This window comes from Cyprinus carpio, chromosome A9 (genome assembly GCF_018340385.1).
Source record: "Cyprinus carpio isolate SPL01 chromosome A9, ASM1834038v1, whole genome shotgun sequence".
Classification (NCBI taxonomy): domain Eukaryota; kingdom Metazoa; phylum Chordata; class Actinopteri; order Cypriniformes; family Cyprinidae; genus Cyprinus; species Cyprinus carpio.
The window spans coordinates 13,657,558-13,673,595 of record NC_056580.1 but is presented as its reverse complement, the minus strand read 5'-3'; the positions used below and the strand labels follow the sequence as shown (position 1 = coordinate 13,673,595).

Sequence of the window (16,038 nt, the reverse complement as noted above, 5' to 3'; positions counted from 1 at the left end):
GGCCTACAACACCAGTTTCACCCCAGTTCACATCTGTGTTCATGATTCACACCGTTAGTGTAACAAAGCAAGGTTAAACACTGGGAAATTCCTTCATTAGTTCACAACTCATGTAAAAATAGACACAACTCAATCTCAAGTCAATCTAAACTCACACTACTGTTCAAAAGTTTGTGGTCGTTAAGATTTAAAAAAAAAAAATTATTTGAAAGAAGTCTCCTATGCTCACCAAGGTTGCATTTATTTGATCAAAAATACAGCAAAAACAGTAATACTGTTAAATATGATTACAATTTAGAATAACTGTTTTAATATATTTTTAAATGTCATTTATTTCTGTGTTTTTCTGCTCAAGACACATTTCTTATTACTATCAATGTTGAAAACAGTTGTGCTGCTTAATATGTTTCTGGAAAATGTGATACTTTTTTAGGATTCGTTAATAAATAAGAGATTAAAAAGCACTTATTTGAGAAAAAAAACAAACAAACAAACAAAAAAAACATTAGAACTGTTTACTGTCATTTTTGATCAACTTAATGCATCCTTATGGAATGAAAGCATTAATTAAAAAAAACATTCTTACTGACCTCTTAGAATTTGTTCATTATCAATATGGCAGATATTTCACATCTTAACAAACAGGTAATGTTACATTAGAAAGCATCATGTTCAACTCTATAATATTTCTGCAAACGTTTTCAATCTAGTCTTTACTGTCTGATTTTGGTCTCTGTTAGCAGCTTCTTCATGAAACTAAAATAATTTCCCAAGGGCAATTTAAAATGGTCCTGCATGTTTACACATGGACCTTTTTAATTCTTAGCTATGAGGCAGAGTATCATGAAATTATAAACCAAATTTGGACAGGCTACTGTCCTCAACCTGAAGCATTATACTATTTAAATAGTGTACCAGGACTTTCTCTCATAATGTTGCCACTGTTTGTTTCTGGCAACCTAAAAAATTTCACAGGCTTAAAATATGTGTGTTTACGTTGATTTGTTTTGTTAACAGTATGATTAACACTTCAGAATCTGCATCTGCATTCATGCACTAAGGATAATGCTCTCCATTTCAGTTTCTATCCAGAGGGCATATTACTGAATTAATACAACACTCATATCCCATAAATAACCTAATGCTGATTAATCCAACACTTGGGGCAAGCACTGTGAAAACTACAAGCTACTACTTACACAGATCAGAAGATTCCACTGTTCCCAAAGCGAGGAAATCTCCAACTAACCAGCCTTACTGGATAGAAATGGCCTCACAACACGTTTGCTGAAGGAGACACGGGAGGAACTGATAGCTGAACTGAAAGCTACAGAATTGTCCATCAGATGTAGTACTCTTGCATGCTGTCTCTCATGGAGTTGTGAAGGTGAAACTCTGCCCTGTAAGCAGCTTCAAGGCTACGTTGGTGTTCCTTTTCTTGGAGTCTTGCAGTTCTTTGAGCTTGTCGATGTTGGTAAAGGAAACGAGTCATCACTGCCAGCACACAGAGGGTACTGAAGACCGCAGCTGTCACCACACCTGCAAATCAGAATGGACAATCAAATTATAAAGTGTTTTGAATTGGAAATGGGGCTGTGCACACAGAATGCATTCTTGCATTTATAAAAAGCACAATGGAACAAACCAAAATTGGTCAATGCATGTTTTAAGGTATGTTTGAACTCTAATTGAGATGCAGAAAAATAAAAAATTGTTTCAAGTTTGCATTGACAAAAATTTAGAAAGTGATTAAAAGTGTTGCATCTTGTGTGAATGTCCCTTTACATTCCATGTTCAATGCAAGTTAAACTTGACAGGCAGCATAATGTCAATTTCCACAGAATATTTAGGAATAAAATAAAATAAAACAGTGAATGCAACACTCCCACGATCTCCCACATTCTACAAACTCTCTCTTTCTCCTTTAATGGAAAATTTATGCTGCCAACAAATAACTAATAATGAACAGTCCCTTGTGACAGTTCCAATGGAGATTTTATTACAATAAGTTACTGCACGCAACAAATTACCAATACAAAGTCATTACCCATTTCGGAAATAAAGAGAGCACAAAGGAAAGATGAACATAAACAATATGTGTGATAGTGAAAGCTCATTTCATACTTCACTGACTGTTACAAATGAAACAATGAAGCAGACTGAGGTGGTAAAACAAACCTCCGATTACAGCTGAATCAGGCTGGCTGTTGTCTTCGCGATGCTCGTTATCTTTTCCTACCTCCTCTCCATGATCTACAGAAAGGTGGCACATAAATCACAAAGAAATACAACACAGTTTACATTGTAAAGAGATATGTGGGCAAGATGCAGTTGTTTTACATTTTAATGGTCCAACCCTCTTGTTTTTCACTATGCCGATTTTACTTCCTTTTCATTGTATTATTTCTTTTTTTTAAAATATCTGAAACATTCAATAGTGAAAAGTTATTTTTATGTCTACATCTATTAATTTCAGTCACATGGTAAATTAGTGCTATGGTTGCTTGGCAACTCTATGTAAACTGTTTTTAAAATTCTGCACAGATCTCACATCTCTCTCACAAAGAATATCTTGCATCAGTGATGTCATGTGAATTTTATGTTATTATTATTATTAGTAGTAGTAGAAGTAGTAGTAGTGTAAACCAATTTGCAGAACATTAGCATAAATACTCAGTACATTTTTTAAGAAATCATTGAAATGATAAATAATGGCAGATATAATAAAATAAATACAGTCTATTCTGGTTCTCATCTAACATCACATTTATTTTATATGAAATGAGACTTGGACCATGTTCATTGCAACTACTTCTTAAGTGTTCGCTTTTTAAATTGCATCTATTTTACTCATAACTAACCCAGCCACAGGATGTCTTTATTATGCCTACAATAACTATAAAGCCACATGAGGCATTCAATACACAAAAAGCACACCAGGTGAGTGCAATACATGTGTCATTTCATTAAAGCTTGTGACCCACTGTTATCACAATTACCATGGTGAATTATTAGGCAACTGGGATATGTTTCCTCCCTAACACATATTGTGATGCCTATTCCTTTTAAATTGTTATTTAAATTATGGATATGTCTGACAACATTCAATAGCAAAAAATATTCCTGAAATTGTACAGCTGATAAATGCTATGCAAAAATTTTCAATTCTCAGCTTAACAGCTTAATTACTTTTGTATTCATTTCCAAGAACTTACCTAAACGAGACACAGAGGTTGAAAGGTCAGCTAATGCTCCGCAATTTGATTCCAGTAAATGTCCTCGTATGCTGACTAGAGAGCTCCCTCGGTTCAATAATGCTGCCTTCAGTGGAGCAACATGGTTGTACTGGACAGATGAGAAGCAGCCAATGAAGCCTTTGGACCCAGCATGAGCTACCTCTTCATCCAATACATCACTTCCTGTTTGGAAAAAGAAAATAATAAATGCATATATGCCAGAGATTGTTTCTGTCACACACATTAACAATAATTACTCCTTAAAAACACTGCTTCGAGCTATTATGAGCACTTAGATCAAACATTACAATAATAGACAGGCAAGAACTCATGAAGTTTCACTATTTTCAAATACCTGAATATTTCAGACACAGGAACAATCCTGCTCATTCACCATTAATACATGTGCTCCGTGACTGCTAGACACTTTGAGCGAGTGAAGAAAGATAAAAGGTTTCAAACAGTGTTGAATCACCCTTGTCTAATGTCAGAAAAGGGGAAATTTCAGGCCCATCAAGCATCATGACACATTCTGAAAAGTAATGGTGCTATGTAGTGGGAGGACTTCACGTGAGGAAGGAGCAAAATAACATAAACATGAGTATGAATGCAGATATTTTTAATCCACATTACAAATAATGCCTGTACAGATCTTTGCCTCTTGTCGACCCACCAAAGGATTTAATTAGTGTCTTTTTAAATAGGATCAATTAGTTTCATTACCTGTGACTTTTCCCAAGGTCAGTGACTTCATAGAGTTAAACGCAACATCATATGAAAGTGTGTACTTCTTATTTTCATGGTCAACCTAAGAAAAATCAAGAGCGTCTGAATGAATACAGGAGAAATCACCCAGAATGTAATGAAAATTAAATTTATTTAAGAACTGCATTATAGCTGAATCAAAAGGCAATGTACTATAGAACTATTATATACAGACTCTATTTCAGAACTATCAGTACATCTTTGTCCAATATATTGATCTCAAGTTTTAAATAAATTCTACATACATACATAAATTCAATTGACTACATTCCAGTAATATAATGTCTTTTGTGTTGTTACATTTGCTAACCATAGCATGAGACATTTATGCTTTGAAAAACAACACCTGAACAAAGACGTCCTTTCCCTCCCGCTGGATGTGAACCCTATGCAGCCGTCCATCTGCCAGGCTGCTGAAGATGGGGCTGAACACATCCGGTCTCTTCTCCTTATTCACTTGGTACCAGATCTGTAAACTCCCTGAGAGGAACAGATCAATGCATTAGCACATTTGGCAAAAGTTACAGCTCTAGTCAGGGATGAATGATGTTGTTGAGCGCATGTTGTAAATCATTGTAAAATCCATTTTATTATCAATTTGGTACTTAGATTAGTCAAGTAAAAATTAAAACCATGTAACTCCAGTCATGGTGAATTATGTATGTTACAATATAATTGTGAGTCATCCTGTAGCGTTCTTACAGAGCTCAGCAGATGGATTTCACAGCTCCAGCTCCCAAGTAGAGTCTTGCATAAGTCTATGAAACAACGTGTTTATATATAGACTATGTAGGACCTTAGCATCTGTTCTAAAAAAAAATTATACATATTAATTCCCTGGCAGCCTCTAGCCTTTACTCTGTATTGAATTTGTCAGTACACATTTATTTGTCCCTCCTACGGAAATATAGTGCAGATAAAGGGTCAAGGTGCTGGTCGTGCTGAAATTCCCTCACAAAGTTGTTACAATTATATTTGAGATATCTCTTGACTTTCTTTGTACGCCAATGATTACTGCACTTAACACCTTTTGTCAATGTTTCTAAAAGGCATTGTGTGATTGGATTTATCTCCTGCCGCTGAGAACATGCTCAGGAGAGTTCTAACAGTTCAGACATTGCGGGAATCAGGGGTAAAAAAAACGATATAAATATTGTTCAGTTTCTTGCACAGACCAATCGTTTTGTGTCTTTACACATCAATGTATCATCACAGGCCGCAGGGTTTAATCTGGTTTTGTTTGTGTGTTTTTTTTTAGTTTTACTGTAAGTTTTAGCCGTGATTCCCATCCACTTCCATTATAAGACTGATAGACAGCAACAGTTTGAGCTAAAAATCTTCATTTGTACTCTACTGAAGAAAAAAGGCACATCTTGGATGCCATGGGGGTAAGCAGAAAAACATCCAATTTTCATTTTTGGGTGAACTATCCAACACTGTATATTTAAGGTGTTTTTTTAATCTGCCGTATGGGTTTGGAATGACATGAGAATGCATGAAAGATGACAGAATTTTTATTTTTGACTTTATGCTTTTAAGAGTTTTAATGGGTACCTGAAGAACAGGATGAAATTAACAGCTTTGGTTATGTGACAATGTCTGATCTAGTTTGGCTCTTAATGTTTTGCTGGTTAATTGCGATTTACTACGATTCTAACACCTTTTAGTGATCTACAAGGCTGTAAAACTGACAGTTTAAGAACAAATGAGCAGGATTAATCAATGGCCTAGTGGACTAAATCTAATTAGAGAAGAACACAATCAGAGGACTATAACTTTTTATGCTTCTTTAAATTTAATCTTGCAGTACAGTATTCTGGATAATAGGGGACGGGAGTAATTAATTTATAGACATATAAACCTTTCATAAACTAACTCATCCAGCATTGAGAATGATTGCACAGCTGTCTCACCGTTACGTGCTAAGATGATGGCCACATACTGCTGGCTGAGGGTGTTGACTGTGAGCAGCATGGCAGGACTCTGTGTGGTCTGGAAACTCAGTGCCATGTTGTCTCTGGTCTTGCTGTACTGAGAAGGGACGGACAACACTGCGGCCGACCTGTTCTGTATGACAGAGAATGGCTCCTGAAAAATGTAGGTGACCGACGCTCCTCTTTCAAAAGACATGGACACCTCTGTGGACATAAAAAGACCAGATGGATATTGTCAGTATACCTGATTTCCTACGTGTTGTTTAAGCACTTTGAATGAGGGGGGTATGTGACTGCTGATAATGCATGTGTATCAATAGATTCTACAAGCAACGGCCATCCATAATTAATAAAAACAATACTTTTTTTTTTTTTATAATCTCTACCACTAATTTCTCAATTCTTCTGTCATTTTTTTAAAACTCTTCACACAGTGAGCACAACTACGCGGGCTTTGTGGGCTTAACTGTGGATCCTTTCCTTTGGCATAAAATACATTTAAAGGGGTCATATGATGCGATTTTAGTTTTTCCTTTCTCTTTGGAGTGTTACAAGCTCTTGGTGCATAAAGAACATCTGTAAAGTTGCAAAGACTAAAGTCTCAAATCCAAAGAGATATTCTTTATAAAAGTTAAGGATCAACCACACCCACCTAAAAAGGCTCGTTCTAACACACCCCCATATTTCTACGTTACTATGTGGGAAGATTTGCATAACGCTGCCCAAATGTTCATGCAAAGAAAAAAGGCGTAACGTTTATTCTCTCTGTTGCCGCCGCTGCCATGTTGTGGAATCACTGTGTGTTTCGTTGAAGTGAAACTTTGTTTGGCCTTCCAAAAGAGGACATGACTAGAAATCAGTGGTTAAATTGTATTTCAACACTGTTCCAGAACAGTTCAACCCAAATATTCAGTTTTATGGAGGATGAGGACTGTTTCCTGAACCAGTAGCCTGCAATGCGTCTGTGGCACAACGGCTGTTTCTATAAAGGTGGGCAGTTCAAACTTTGCAAGGAGAGTCTGGCGCTTCTGACTCACAGCCTGTAGGTACGTTTTTTATATTTAAATAATTTGCCAATGATGATTCAAACATGAGTTTTGAGCAGTAGATTAGGCTTGTTTTTTTTTTTTTTTTATGAATTTTCCACTGATGATTCAAATTTGTGTTTTGGTAGTTGAATATGCTTTTTTGTTTGTAAGATGACAGTTTAAGTAATTGTTTTAAGTAATTATGTCCCCACTGGATGCAACAAATGCCTCGTTTGTAATGGGTTTTATTTGTTTTGTCTAGTCTAGTGATGTCCGGATCATGAACAAATCTTTCTATTTAACCGGATCTTCTTAGTGAAGCGGTCGAACCAGTTCACCAAATCTATCTGAATCGTTTGAAATGGTTCGCGTCTCCAGTACGCACTAATCCACAAATAACTTAATTAATTCGGTTTATAAAATAAACCAATATCCCAAACTATTCAGTTACTCCTAACAGTACACTGACTGAACTGCTAAAAGAAAGCGATGATGGGATGTGCACGAGAAGAGCAGCTGGACTGAGTCTCATGCTGCTGCTGGCCTGGGAGACGGCATAGTATGTTAAGGGGCATAACATTTCCGTCATATGCTTGAGGAATTCAGCCAATCACAACACACTGAATAGCTGGCCAATCAGAGCACACCTCACTTTTCAGACCGATGAGCTTTGTAAAAATCGACACGTTTCAGAAGGCAGGGCATAGAGGAGAAACTATAATGTACATTATATGGAAAATAATGTGTTTTTTTAACCTTAAGCCACATAAACACACTGCATTACACCAAATACACAAAATAATGTTCTTTTAACAGCATCATATGACCCCTTAAATGACTACTTCTCTATATGTACTTGGATTCTTTTCTCACTTTGACACAACCACCACCAAAAGTCTATGTATCCACAGGTCAATTTGCACATTTAAATGTTCTCATTAAACTTAAAGTTCAAAACTTAAAATAATACACAACCAAATAAGACAGCAATTTGCCACAGTTCTACAGTAATACCTCAGTGAAATAGATTCTAAATCTAAAAATGATATAGCTGAACACCTACACAGGTGTTCGTCTTTCAATGTCATTGCCGTCGACACAGAAGCGGACAAACTTTGGAACTGTAATGTAAACATTATGGACCTTGTAAGATATACTGAAGTGAATTCTAAATAGTAGAGAGCTGTCACTCTTGTATTGAAAAGATATTTTACAAAAGAAAAATTATATAATGCTACCTGTTGATAATGTTTTTTAGGCCGTTGTTTTATGAGTGACAGTGTGTTTGTTGGGAGACAATCTTTGCTGGTGTTATGGAAGAATTACTTGATTAGAGACGTGTATGAAGTGCTTTGGAAGTTTTAGTGCATTTTGAATGGGAAGTGAACTGCTCTGCCAAGCTGAAAGTAGATTAGGAGAACTGTGTGAAGAGTTTTGAAAAACTGACCTAAGTATTCAGAAATGTGTCTTTGTGATTGTATAATACTGAAATAATTCAGAAAATCTGTGAAGACAAAGTCTGAATGTTGGCTTAATAAATCCTTGTGTGAAAGTTAATCGTTTTAGTTTTGTTTGAAGTTAGAAGATTTGTCCCCTGGACATCACTGAAGTCAACAAGAATCCCCATTTGCAAACCATTTTCTTTTCCGCAATGTGACATTTTTAAGTGAAACTGGAGAAAGACAGACAGACAAAGAGCACATAGATAAAAATAAAAAATAAAAAAACACTCCCAGTATAGGTCAATGATTATTGCAGCAAGAATCAGAACAAATACTTTGCCATATATAATTACATTTTCTTTGTCTGTATTTGAATAACGTGCAATAACGTGCAAACCCTGTTAGACACAGACTATCAGACAGACTGAGGCAAGAGAACAGAACAGTCAGACTTTCTCATCTCATCCTCAGTGCCTTTGATCAGCTCATCAGATCAAACTAAAGAAAGGCAGCTTAACGCACATCTGACTTTCTGATGTCTTCATGAATACAAATGTGTAGATTTCCCCCCTCTTGTTTACAGACAGATTGTATAACACTATATTTCTGGAAAAAATAAAAAAAATTAAAAATAATAAAAATAAATCTAAGGTAAGTCTGCCAGTATGGCATAATTTTCATTAACAAGATGCTAGAACATTCCACCCACACAAGGAGAGTGGCAAATTCAAACATAACAATGTTAAGATAAGTCATTAATACTTTGTTGTTCTATCATAATGGAATGGCAGCTTTTGTAAACTGAAGATGCTTATGTAAAACATAGCTTTGTTTCAGATTCTGTACATCAAGATGTTCAAAAATCCCACTCAACACATACGCCTCCGAGACTTCTGTGCCTTCATCAACATCAAAGCTCCCTAATCCAGCATCAGAGAGCCTTTGATAGAGCAGAGTTATTCAAAGACTGGCAGCGCTTGCCCACTGACATATGGCTAAATTATTTTTACAGTACATTATGCAAAGACATAGACGTCACCAAGTCATCCATGAATTCATGTTACATATTACATGGCAGTTTCATCATGTCTGAGACAAAGGAATTCATCTAGTCAAAGTAAAATACAGATTCTCTCAAATTAAATATCATATTAGTTATTATGAATAGACTTTTGAAGTGCTTTCTTTTATTCCTATTATTCATTTTCTGTGCATTACTTGAGATTTAATATATTACCTTCTGTGCAAGAGGGTCCTCCATAAGCGGAGTTAGTGCAGTCGCACATGTAACCGCTGCTTTTCTCAATGCACTTCCCCCGATTGTGACAGAGCCTGGCTGAGCTGCTACAGTGACCCGCACACCCTGAACTCACTCCTGGTGTCACTTTGGCCCGTTCCTCCAAGTCGAAATTCACTCCATTCATGTTAAATTCTCGAATACATCCAAAAAAGCCTCTTTGTCTTGTGGCTGTGCCCCCTGAGAGATGAGAGAGAGAAAAAAAAAAAAAGAGTAATCAGAAATACTTTTTTTTTTAGAGGCAGATGCATGAAAAGATAATAGAAAAAATCTACTATTGGAATGAATAAAGAGTAACAAACAAATACAACTCTGCAGTGCACTTTCAAAAGGTTTATTTTACCAACAAACAGCTGGCTTCCAAGCTGAAGGCGAAGGTGTCCATCAGGTGGGGTTTCTATGATCCGCAGGGGCAGCTGGTCGACCTGCAGGCATGCTTCTTTCACATTGCGCTCGGCTCGAACCCAATGCCACTGCCTGTCGTTCAGTGGCACAGGAGATTTGACGGTCAGGACTACTGGCCCGTCGCCCGCATTAAAGGAGAAAGTCACAGCAGAGGGAGCTGGGTAAACAGGAACATGATGAAAACAGTCTGAACAAGTGAAAACCAACACTTCTAAAACTGCTAGGATTAAAGCAAAATCATAGATAAAAAATATATAGTGTTCATTCAAGTTACAGTAACACTTTACAATTAGGTTCTATATGTTAACGTTAGTTGCAATAGATAACATGAACTAACAATGAACAATCATTTTACAACATTTATTATCTTGGTTAATGTAACACCACCATTCAAAAGGTTTCTTGAACATCAAATTCGCATATCAGAATGATTTCTGAAGAATGGTGTGACACTGAAGACTGGAGTAATGACTGCTTAAATTACAGCTTTGCCATCACACAAATAAATTACATTTTAAGATTTAATATTTTAAGATAGAAAATTGTTATTTCCATTTTTTTTTTTTTTTTTTTTTTGATCAAATAAATGTAGCCTTGGTGGGCATAAGAGACTTTTTTCAGAAACATAATCTTTTTTACCATCCTCACACCTTTGAACAGTAGTGAATATCAATAAATGTTTAACATTTCAAAGTGTATAAAATAACAATTATTTTATGTATTATGAAAAAACATGAATTAACAATGAACAATAGTAAATTGATATTCAAATTCTAAAATAAACTAAATCCATGCTGAAACCATTTTTTTTTTCATCATTCTTAATTCATTATACCTATTGCATTAACTAATGTTTAGAAATTGATAGATATTTTAAAGTGTTACTCAAGTTAGCCTATACCAAACAATATTGGATGGATAAGTATTATAATTTGTAAGTTTAATCTTTTTTTTTTTTCTTGTTTTTTAACTTTATATCTTATATTGTTCAATTAGATTTCTAACGGAAACCTAAATCTGACATTGCCACATTCTTATAGATATGCTGGGACTCACAGCTCAGCTCAACCCTGATAAAGTCTTGAATGCCCATGTTTTCCAGAAAGACTCCGGAGGGGGAAGCAGTCTTGAAGTAGAAGGAGACATCGAGGGAAAGCTCCACCTGGAGAGCTGGGAACTGCAGATATGAAGCCGCTTGATAAAAAGATACAGCATTCCACAGGAACTCTAACAGAGAGAAAGAAAGATAAATGTCATATATTTGACAGTTTGCATATTCCTTTTCTACACTGAATTATCTGCTGTCTGTCTGCTTGTTTTCTTTTTTCTGTCGCTCCTTCACTCTTAAGTCTCTTTCAAACATCCATCCCTGTCATGTATGACAACAGCAGAAGAGATCAGTTCACATACTGTCATCAGAGCACTGCAGGGGGCCCACGACATACATGGCTTCAGAGCCCAGTCTGTAAGTATCACCAATCACAATCTTCTGCACGGGCAGGTGATTGTTATTTGTGTGGATGGGATTATAATTTCTCCCTGTAAACAAAAGAACATATTCAAAACAGTCCTCTTACAACAGATGTATAATGCAACAAGACAGAATTTGAACAAAAATGGATATATTAGATACAGTATACACTACCATTCAAAAGTTTGGGGTCAGTAAGATTTTATTTTTTATTTACTGAAAGAAATTATTACTTTTATTTAGCAAGGATGTATTAAATTAATTAAACATGTCAGTAAAGGCAAAATAATAATAATAATAATATATATTTCAAATAATGGTGTTCTTTTGAAACTTCTATTCAACACTAAAAACAATAATAGTTTCTTGATCATATGATTTCCGAAGGATCATGTGACACTGAAGACTGCAGTAATAACTGCAGAAAATGCAGCTTTGCCATCACAGGAATAAATTATATTTGAAAAGTTATTAAAACCGAAAATAGTTATTTTAAATTTTAATAATATTTACTGTCATTTTAATAAAATGAGTGCAGCTTTGGTAAGCATTTTTTTTTATAAAAATATTTTCAAAAATATATAAAAAAAAAAAAAAATTTTGCCTGACACTATATATATATATATATATATATATATATTTACAATTTTTTGAAATACCATATCATATATCATATCTTTATGACTGTACCGGTAGTAATTTAGTGACCCTACAATAAGTCCTACTCATGGATTAGGTAAAAAATTATGCATAAAAGAAGTCAAGGTTATATAAAAGGTGTTTACTGCATTTCATCTGGTTTTGAGCCTTGTCAGCGCACATAATAACGCAATGTGTGTGCTATTATCTGTGAATAAGACCCAGTGTTAGTAAAAGTAAGATTCATCTCAGTAATCTAACAGACGTAATGAGTTGCATTTGCCTTGTTACCATGACACTCTGTCTGCATCACAGTTGCAGAAGTAGTTCATGTCGGCACAGTTTTCTTCCAGACCGCAGGAGCACTGCTGCACCCCTGGTTGGAATCCACCCCAGTAGGTCCTCTTCTCTCCTCTGCGGTCCACCCACCAGGATAAAGGGGTGCCGTCTGCAACAACACCAGACTTATTCAATCTAAAGCACATCTTAAGCTTATCTTCATCAAGACCCATACAAGTCAGTACATATCAAAACCAAAAATAACAGAGTTTCACACCCATTGTCGGTAACAGACATATTTAAAAAACAGAACCATTTTTAGAGTGTTAAATAATATGGTGTATAGAGTCATAAATTCATATGCTATTGTCTAATAATAGCATGCATACATAAAATCCACACACTGACTATAGATGGAATATAACAGATGATATATGCATTTCACTTCTCTATGACTGTAATTACGTGATCAGTGATGACAGTGACTACCTGGGAAATATGATACTTTTGATTTGTGTGAAAGAGAAAATTTTGAAGATACCTTGAAGAACTGACAGATCTTTAAATTGACAGCTTAATTTAGCACACTAAACACACTTGTGATAAGGTGTGGTAATAATGACTTCCAATAAATTTGCAATGCATATTAATGCCAAGTGGAATTTAATCTGGGCAATAATTATGGTTTTAGACTGGGATGACTGCCAGACTGAAAATAAAAGCATGGTTATTCATTTATTCTCTGCTAGCTGATAAACTACAAAAAGTCTGCAGCTTAAATTAAAACTACATTTGGCATTTTTCTTGAAAATTTCAGCATTTGATCAAATCCTTTGTATTTTTATAAAGACCTGCCTTCTGACTGTAAATGAGTGAGTGAGTGAGAGACTTTACACTTTATGTGAGTCCATGATAATTATTCACTTTCACCTCTAAATTGAAAGGAAAACACTCTGTCAAACTAGACAACAGCTCTCAAAATAATTTAACGCATACTGATCCGTGTTAAACAACTATGAGGGAAAACAAACAAAGAATGTTAAGTCTTTAACATCTTATATTTCTTTTCTTTTCTTTTTCACTATTGCTGTATGGAAATTAGTTAATAATATTAATGATAATAATAATAATAATAATAATAATAATAATAATAATAATAATAATAACTGCCAACATAAACTCACAAAAATCTTAAAAAAGTAATATTTTTTGGATTTGGTGAGAAATATATTTACATGGCATGTTCAACTCATATAATTGTATGATTTGGTTTAATTCATATGTAAATAAGTGACCGAGTCATTTGCCTACTTACCTGACTTATAACTTTTATCACACTTTTAATAGCAAGAGGGACAGAGAGAAAACTAGTATTTCAAAAAGCAATAAAAATAATTATGCTATTCTTTTAAGCCAGCTGGACCAGAAGAGAGAGACAGAGAGGTATAAAAACACATTTTTATGATACAAAATGTGTAGGGAATAATAATCTTGTTTATAGTCTGCAGTGACATGATATCTGCCTCAGGGGAACGGAGCTACATCAATTTTTCATAAATTGAGGAAAACCTCACACGACTCCCTCCAAGAGCTGCCAAAACTAAAATAACAGCTTTTCAAAATCTCTCTCTCGCTCTTCCTTCTGCAAACACTGGACGACCATTATGACCTTTTTCACATACATTTGGTGAGATGCTAATGAAGCAAATCTTTTTGCATGGCAAAATTATCTACAAGAGTATCACACTTCATTAAAAAATGTCTTAATTTACTGTCATGATGCTTTGACAGACCAAAATATCTGCATGTAAAATTCTCTTCAAAAGTGACATGTCTGATTTATGCTGATTTCATATTTCAGAATTCATCATAATTCAAAAAAAAAAATTGAGGAAAATATTTTTGCTATTAGCACCTGACAAAATGAGTCTAGAAAATCTAGCATTGATTGTTCTTACAGCATTGAAACATACCTAAACACTGAGAGGCTAAGGCCAGTACTTACCCCAGGGGTTAAACAGCCGTGACCTTCTGCAGTGGTAGGCGATTCTTTGCTCACAGCGATCTGACAGAGACACCAGGGCCTTCAGCTGTTCAGATGAGGCGCTATAATTAAACCATCCGACATATGGCTTCTGCAGTGTAGAGCCTCGGACTCTGACTGCAATCGAGCTGTTGTGACGAACCACTGTCCACACTTTGTTTCCTGAAACATTTGATACTCTGCATTATTCAAACATTCCAGAACATGTAAAAGGCACAAAACAAATGAGTGTCTTTTTACCATTTAAGAAATGGGAAATAGAATGTCTTTCCAACAAATGCAGTGAGGTAAAATTATCATAAATGACAAAATAAAATAAAATAATATAAAATAGAACTTCCCCCCCCTAATAAATTAAGTTACTGGCCATTCAGAACTTCCACTACCCAAAACAAAAATATCAGAAATTAACCAGATTCACTGCTTATTCAAAATCACGCTTTAGATTTAAATATATTTATTATTAAATCTGATTCTAAATCATTAAATGGCTTTCAGTTATACAACTGAAATTTTGATTCTTTGTGGAAACCATACAAAAATAAAATAAAATAGAAATAAAAACAAAATTTACTGGTGACTTCTCTTATAAAACTATGTTTGTTGTAATTCCCAAATATCGCTCACTCCAAAACTAATGTTTAATGGCAAACACATTGAAGATTAGCAGACAGGATGTCAATATACAGTATATATAACTATATGACACATTCACTTATTCAAGCCACAATAATGGAAAAAAAAAAAAAAATTATATATATATACACAAAATCTTCCAGCTTAAGGTGAAGTCAGTACCTTCAAATATTTGTCCTAAATTGTTGTTAATGTAATTTATTTTAAAAACTATGTAAATGGTGTGGCAGGATTTTGAACAGCCCCTGGAGTCATAGCTGGGCATCACTGACAGATGCGGAGTGGTGCGGTGTATGCATTCGTAGAAAACAATGTATTTGTATTTTAAAGATGTACTGTAATGCTTCTCGTCCAGTGTGTGATCCTCTTTACACGTTGTTTAGTTAATGTTGGAGGCTCCTGGTTGGAGGGCATAATCTATGAATCATGACCCACCAATTTGGCTAGTGAATGGATATGTGTTATCTATTTGGAAGGTGTTCATTTCAGACCTTGTTAATAATGACTTTTAAACTGAGTAAAACAAATGGGAAAGATATAACAGTTTGGTCAAATCTAACATTTGAGCTGGGGGCAGAAAGACATAACTGACCTGTAATATTACAGTAGACCTGAATAGGATCAAGAGGGCCACTTCCATCAGGATCTATAAAGAAATATCCAGAAGTGCTTCCAGCAAGCCTGTAGTGTTCACATGATGCTTCATAGACGGCTAAAAATACAAACAGGGAATACAAGGTTTCATCAAAGCACCTAACACATTTCACAATCAAGGCTATTGTTTAGATCTTCTGTACGAAACAGTGATGTCTAGATGTCTGTACTTTTAACAAACATTATGTAAAGATGATTCCTGTTAGAA

General features: G+C 35.0%; 1 protein-coding gene across 1 annotated transcript in view; it reads right to left on the bottom strand.

Moving 5' to 3' along the window:
• Positions 1 to 332: 332 nt before the first annotated feature.
• cntnap5a (contactin associated protein family member 5a) overlaps positions 333 to 16,038 on the bottom strand; it is a 71,889-nt gene continuing 56,183 nt past the window's right edge. The window contains 13 exon segments of the mRNA XM_042763622.1: positions 333 to 1,539; positions 2,179 to 2,253; positions 3,216 to 3,419; positions 3,960 to 4,044; positions 4,348 to 4,481; positions 5,915 to 6,139; positions 9,643 to 9,882; positions 10,046 to 10,264; positions 11,164 to 11,334; positions 11,518 to 11,646; positions 12,501 to 12,665; positions 14,502 to 14,702; positions 15,769 to 15,888. Of these exon segments, the coding sequence (XP_042619556.1) occupies positions 1,343 to 1,539; positions 2,179 to 2,253; positions 3,216 to 3,419; positions 3,960 to 4,044; positions 4,348 to 4,481; positions 5,915 to 6,139; positions 9,643 to 9,882; positions 10,046 to 10,264; positions 11,164 to 11,334; positions 11,518 to 11,646; positions 12,501 to 12,665; positions 14,502 to 14,702; positions 15,769 to 15,888 (2,165 nt within the window). The 3' untranslated portion in view covers positions 333 to 1,342.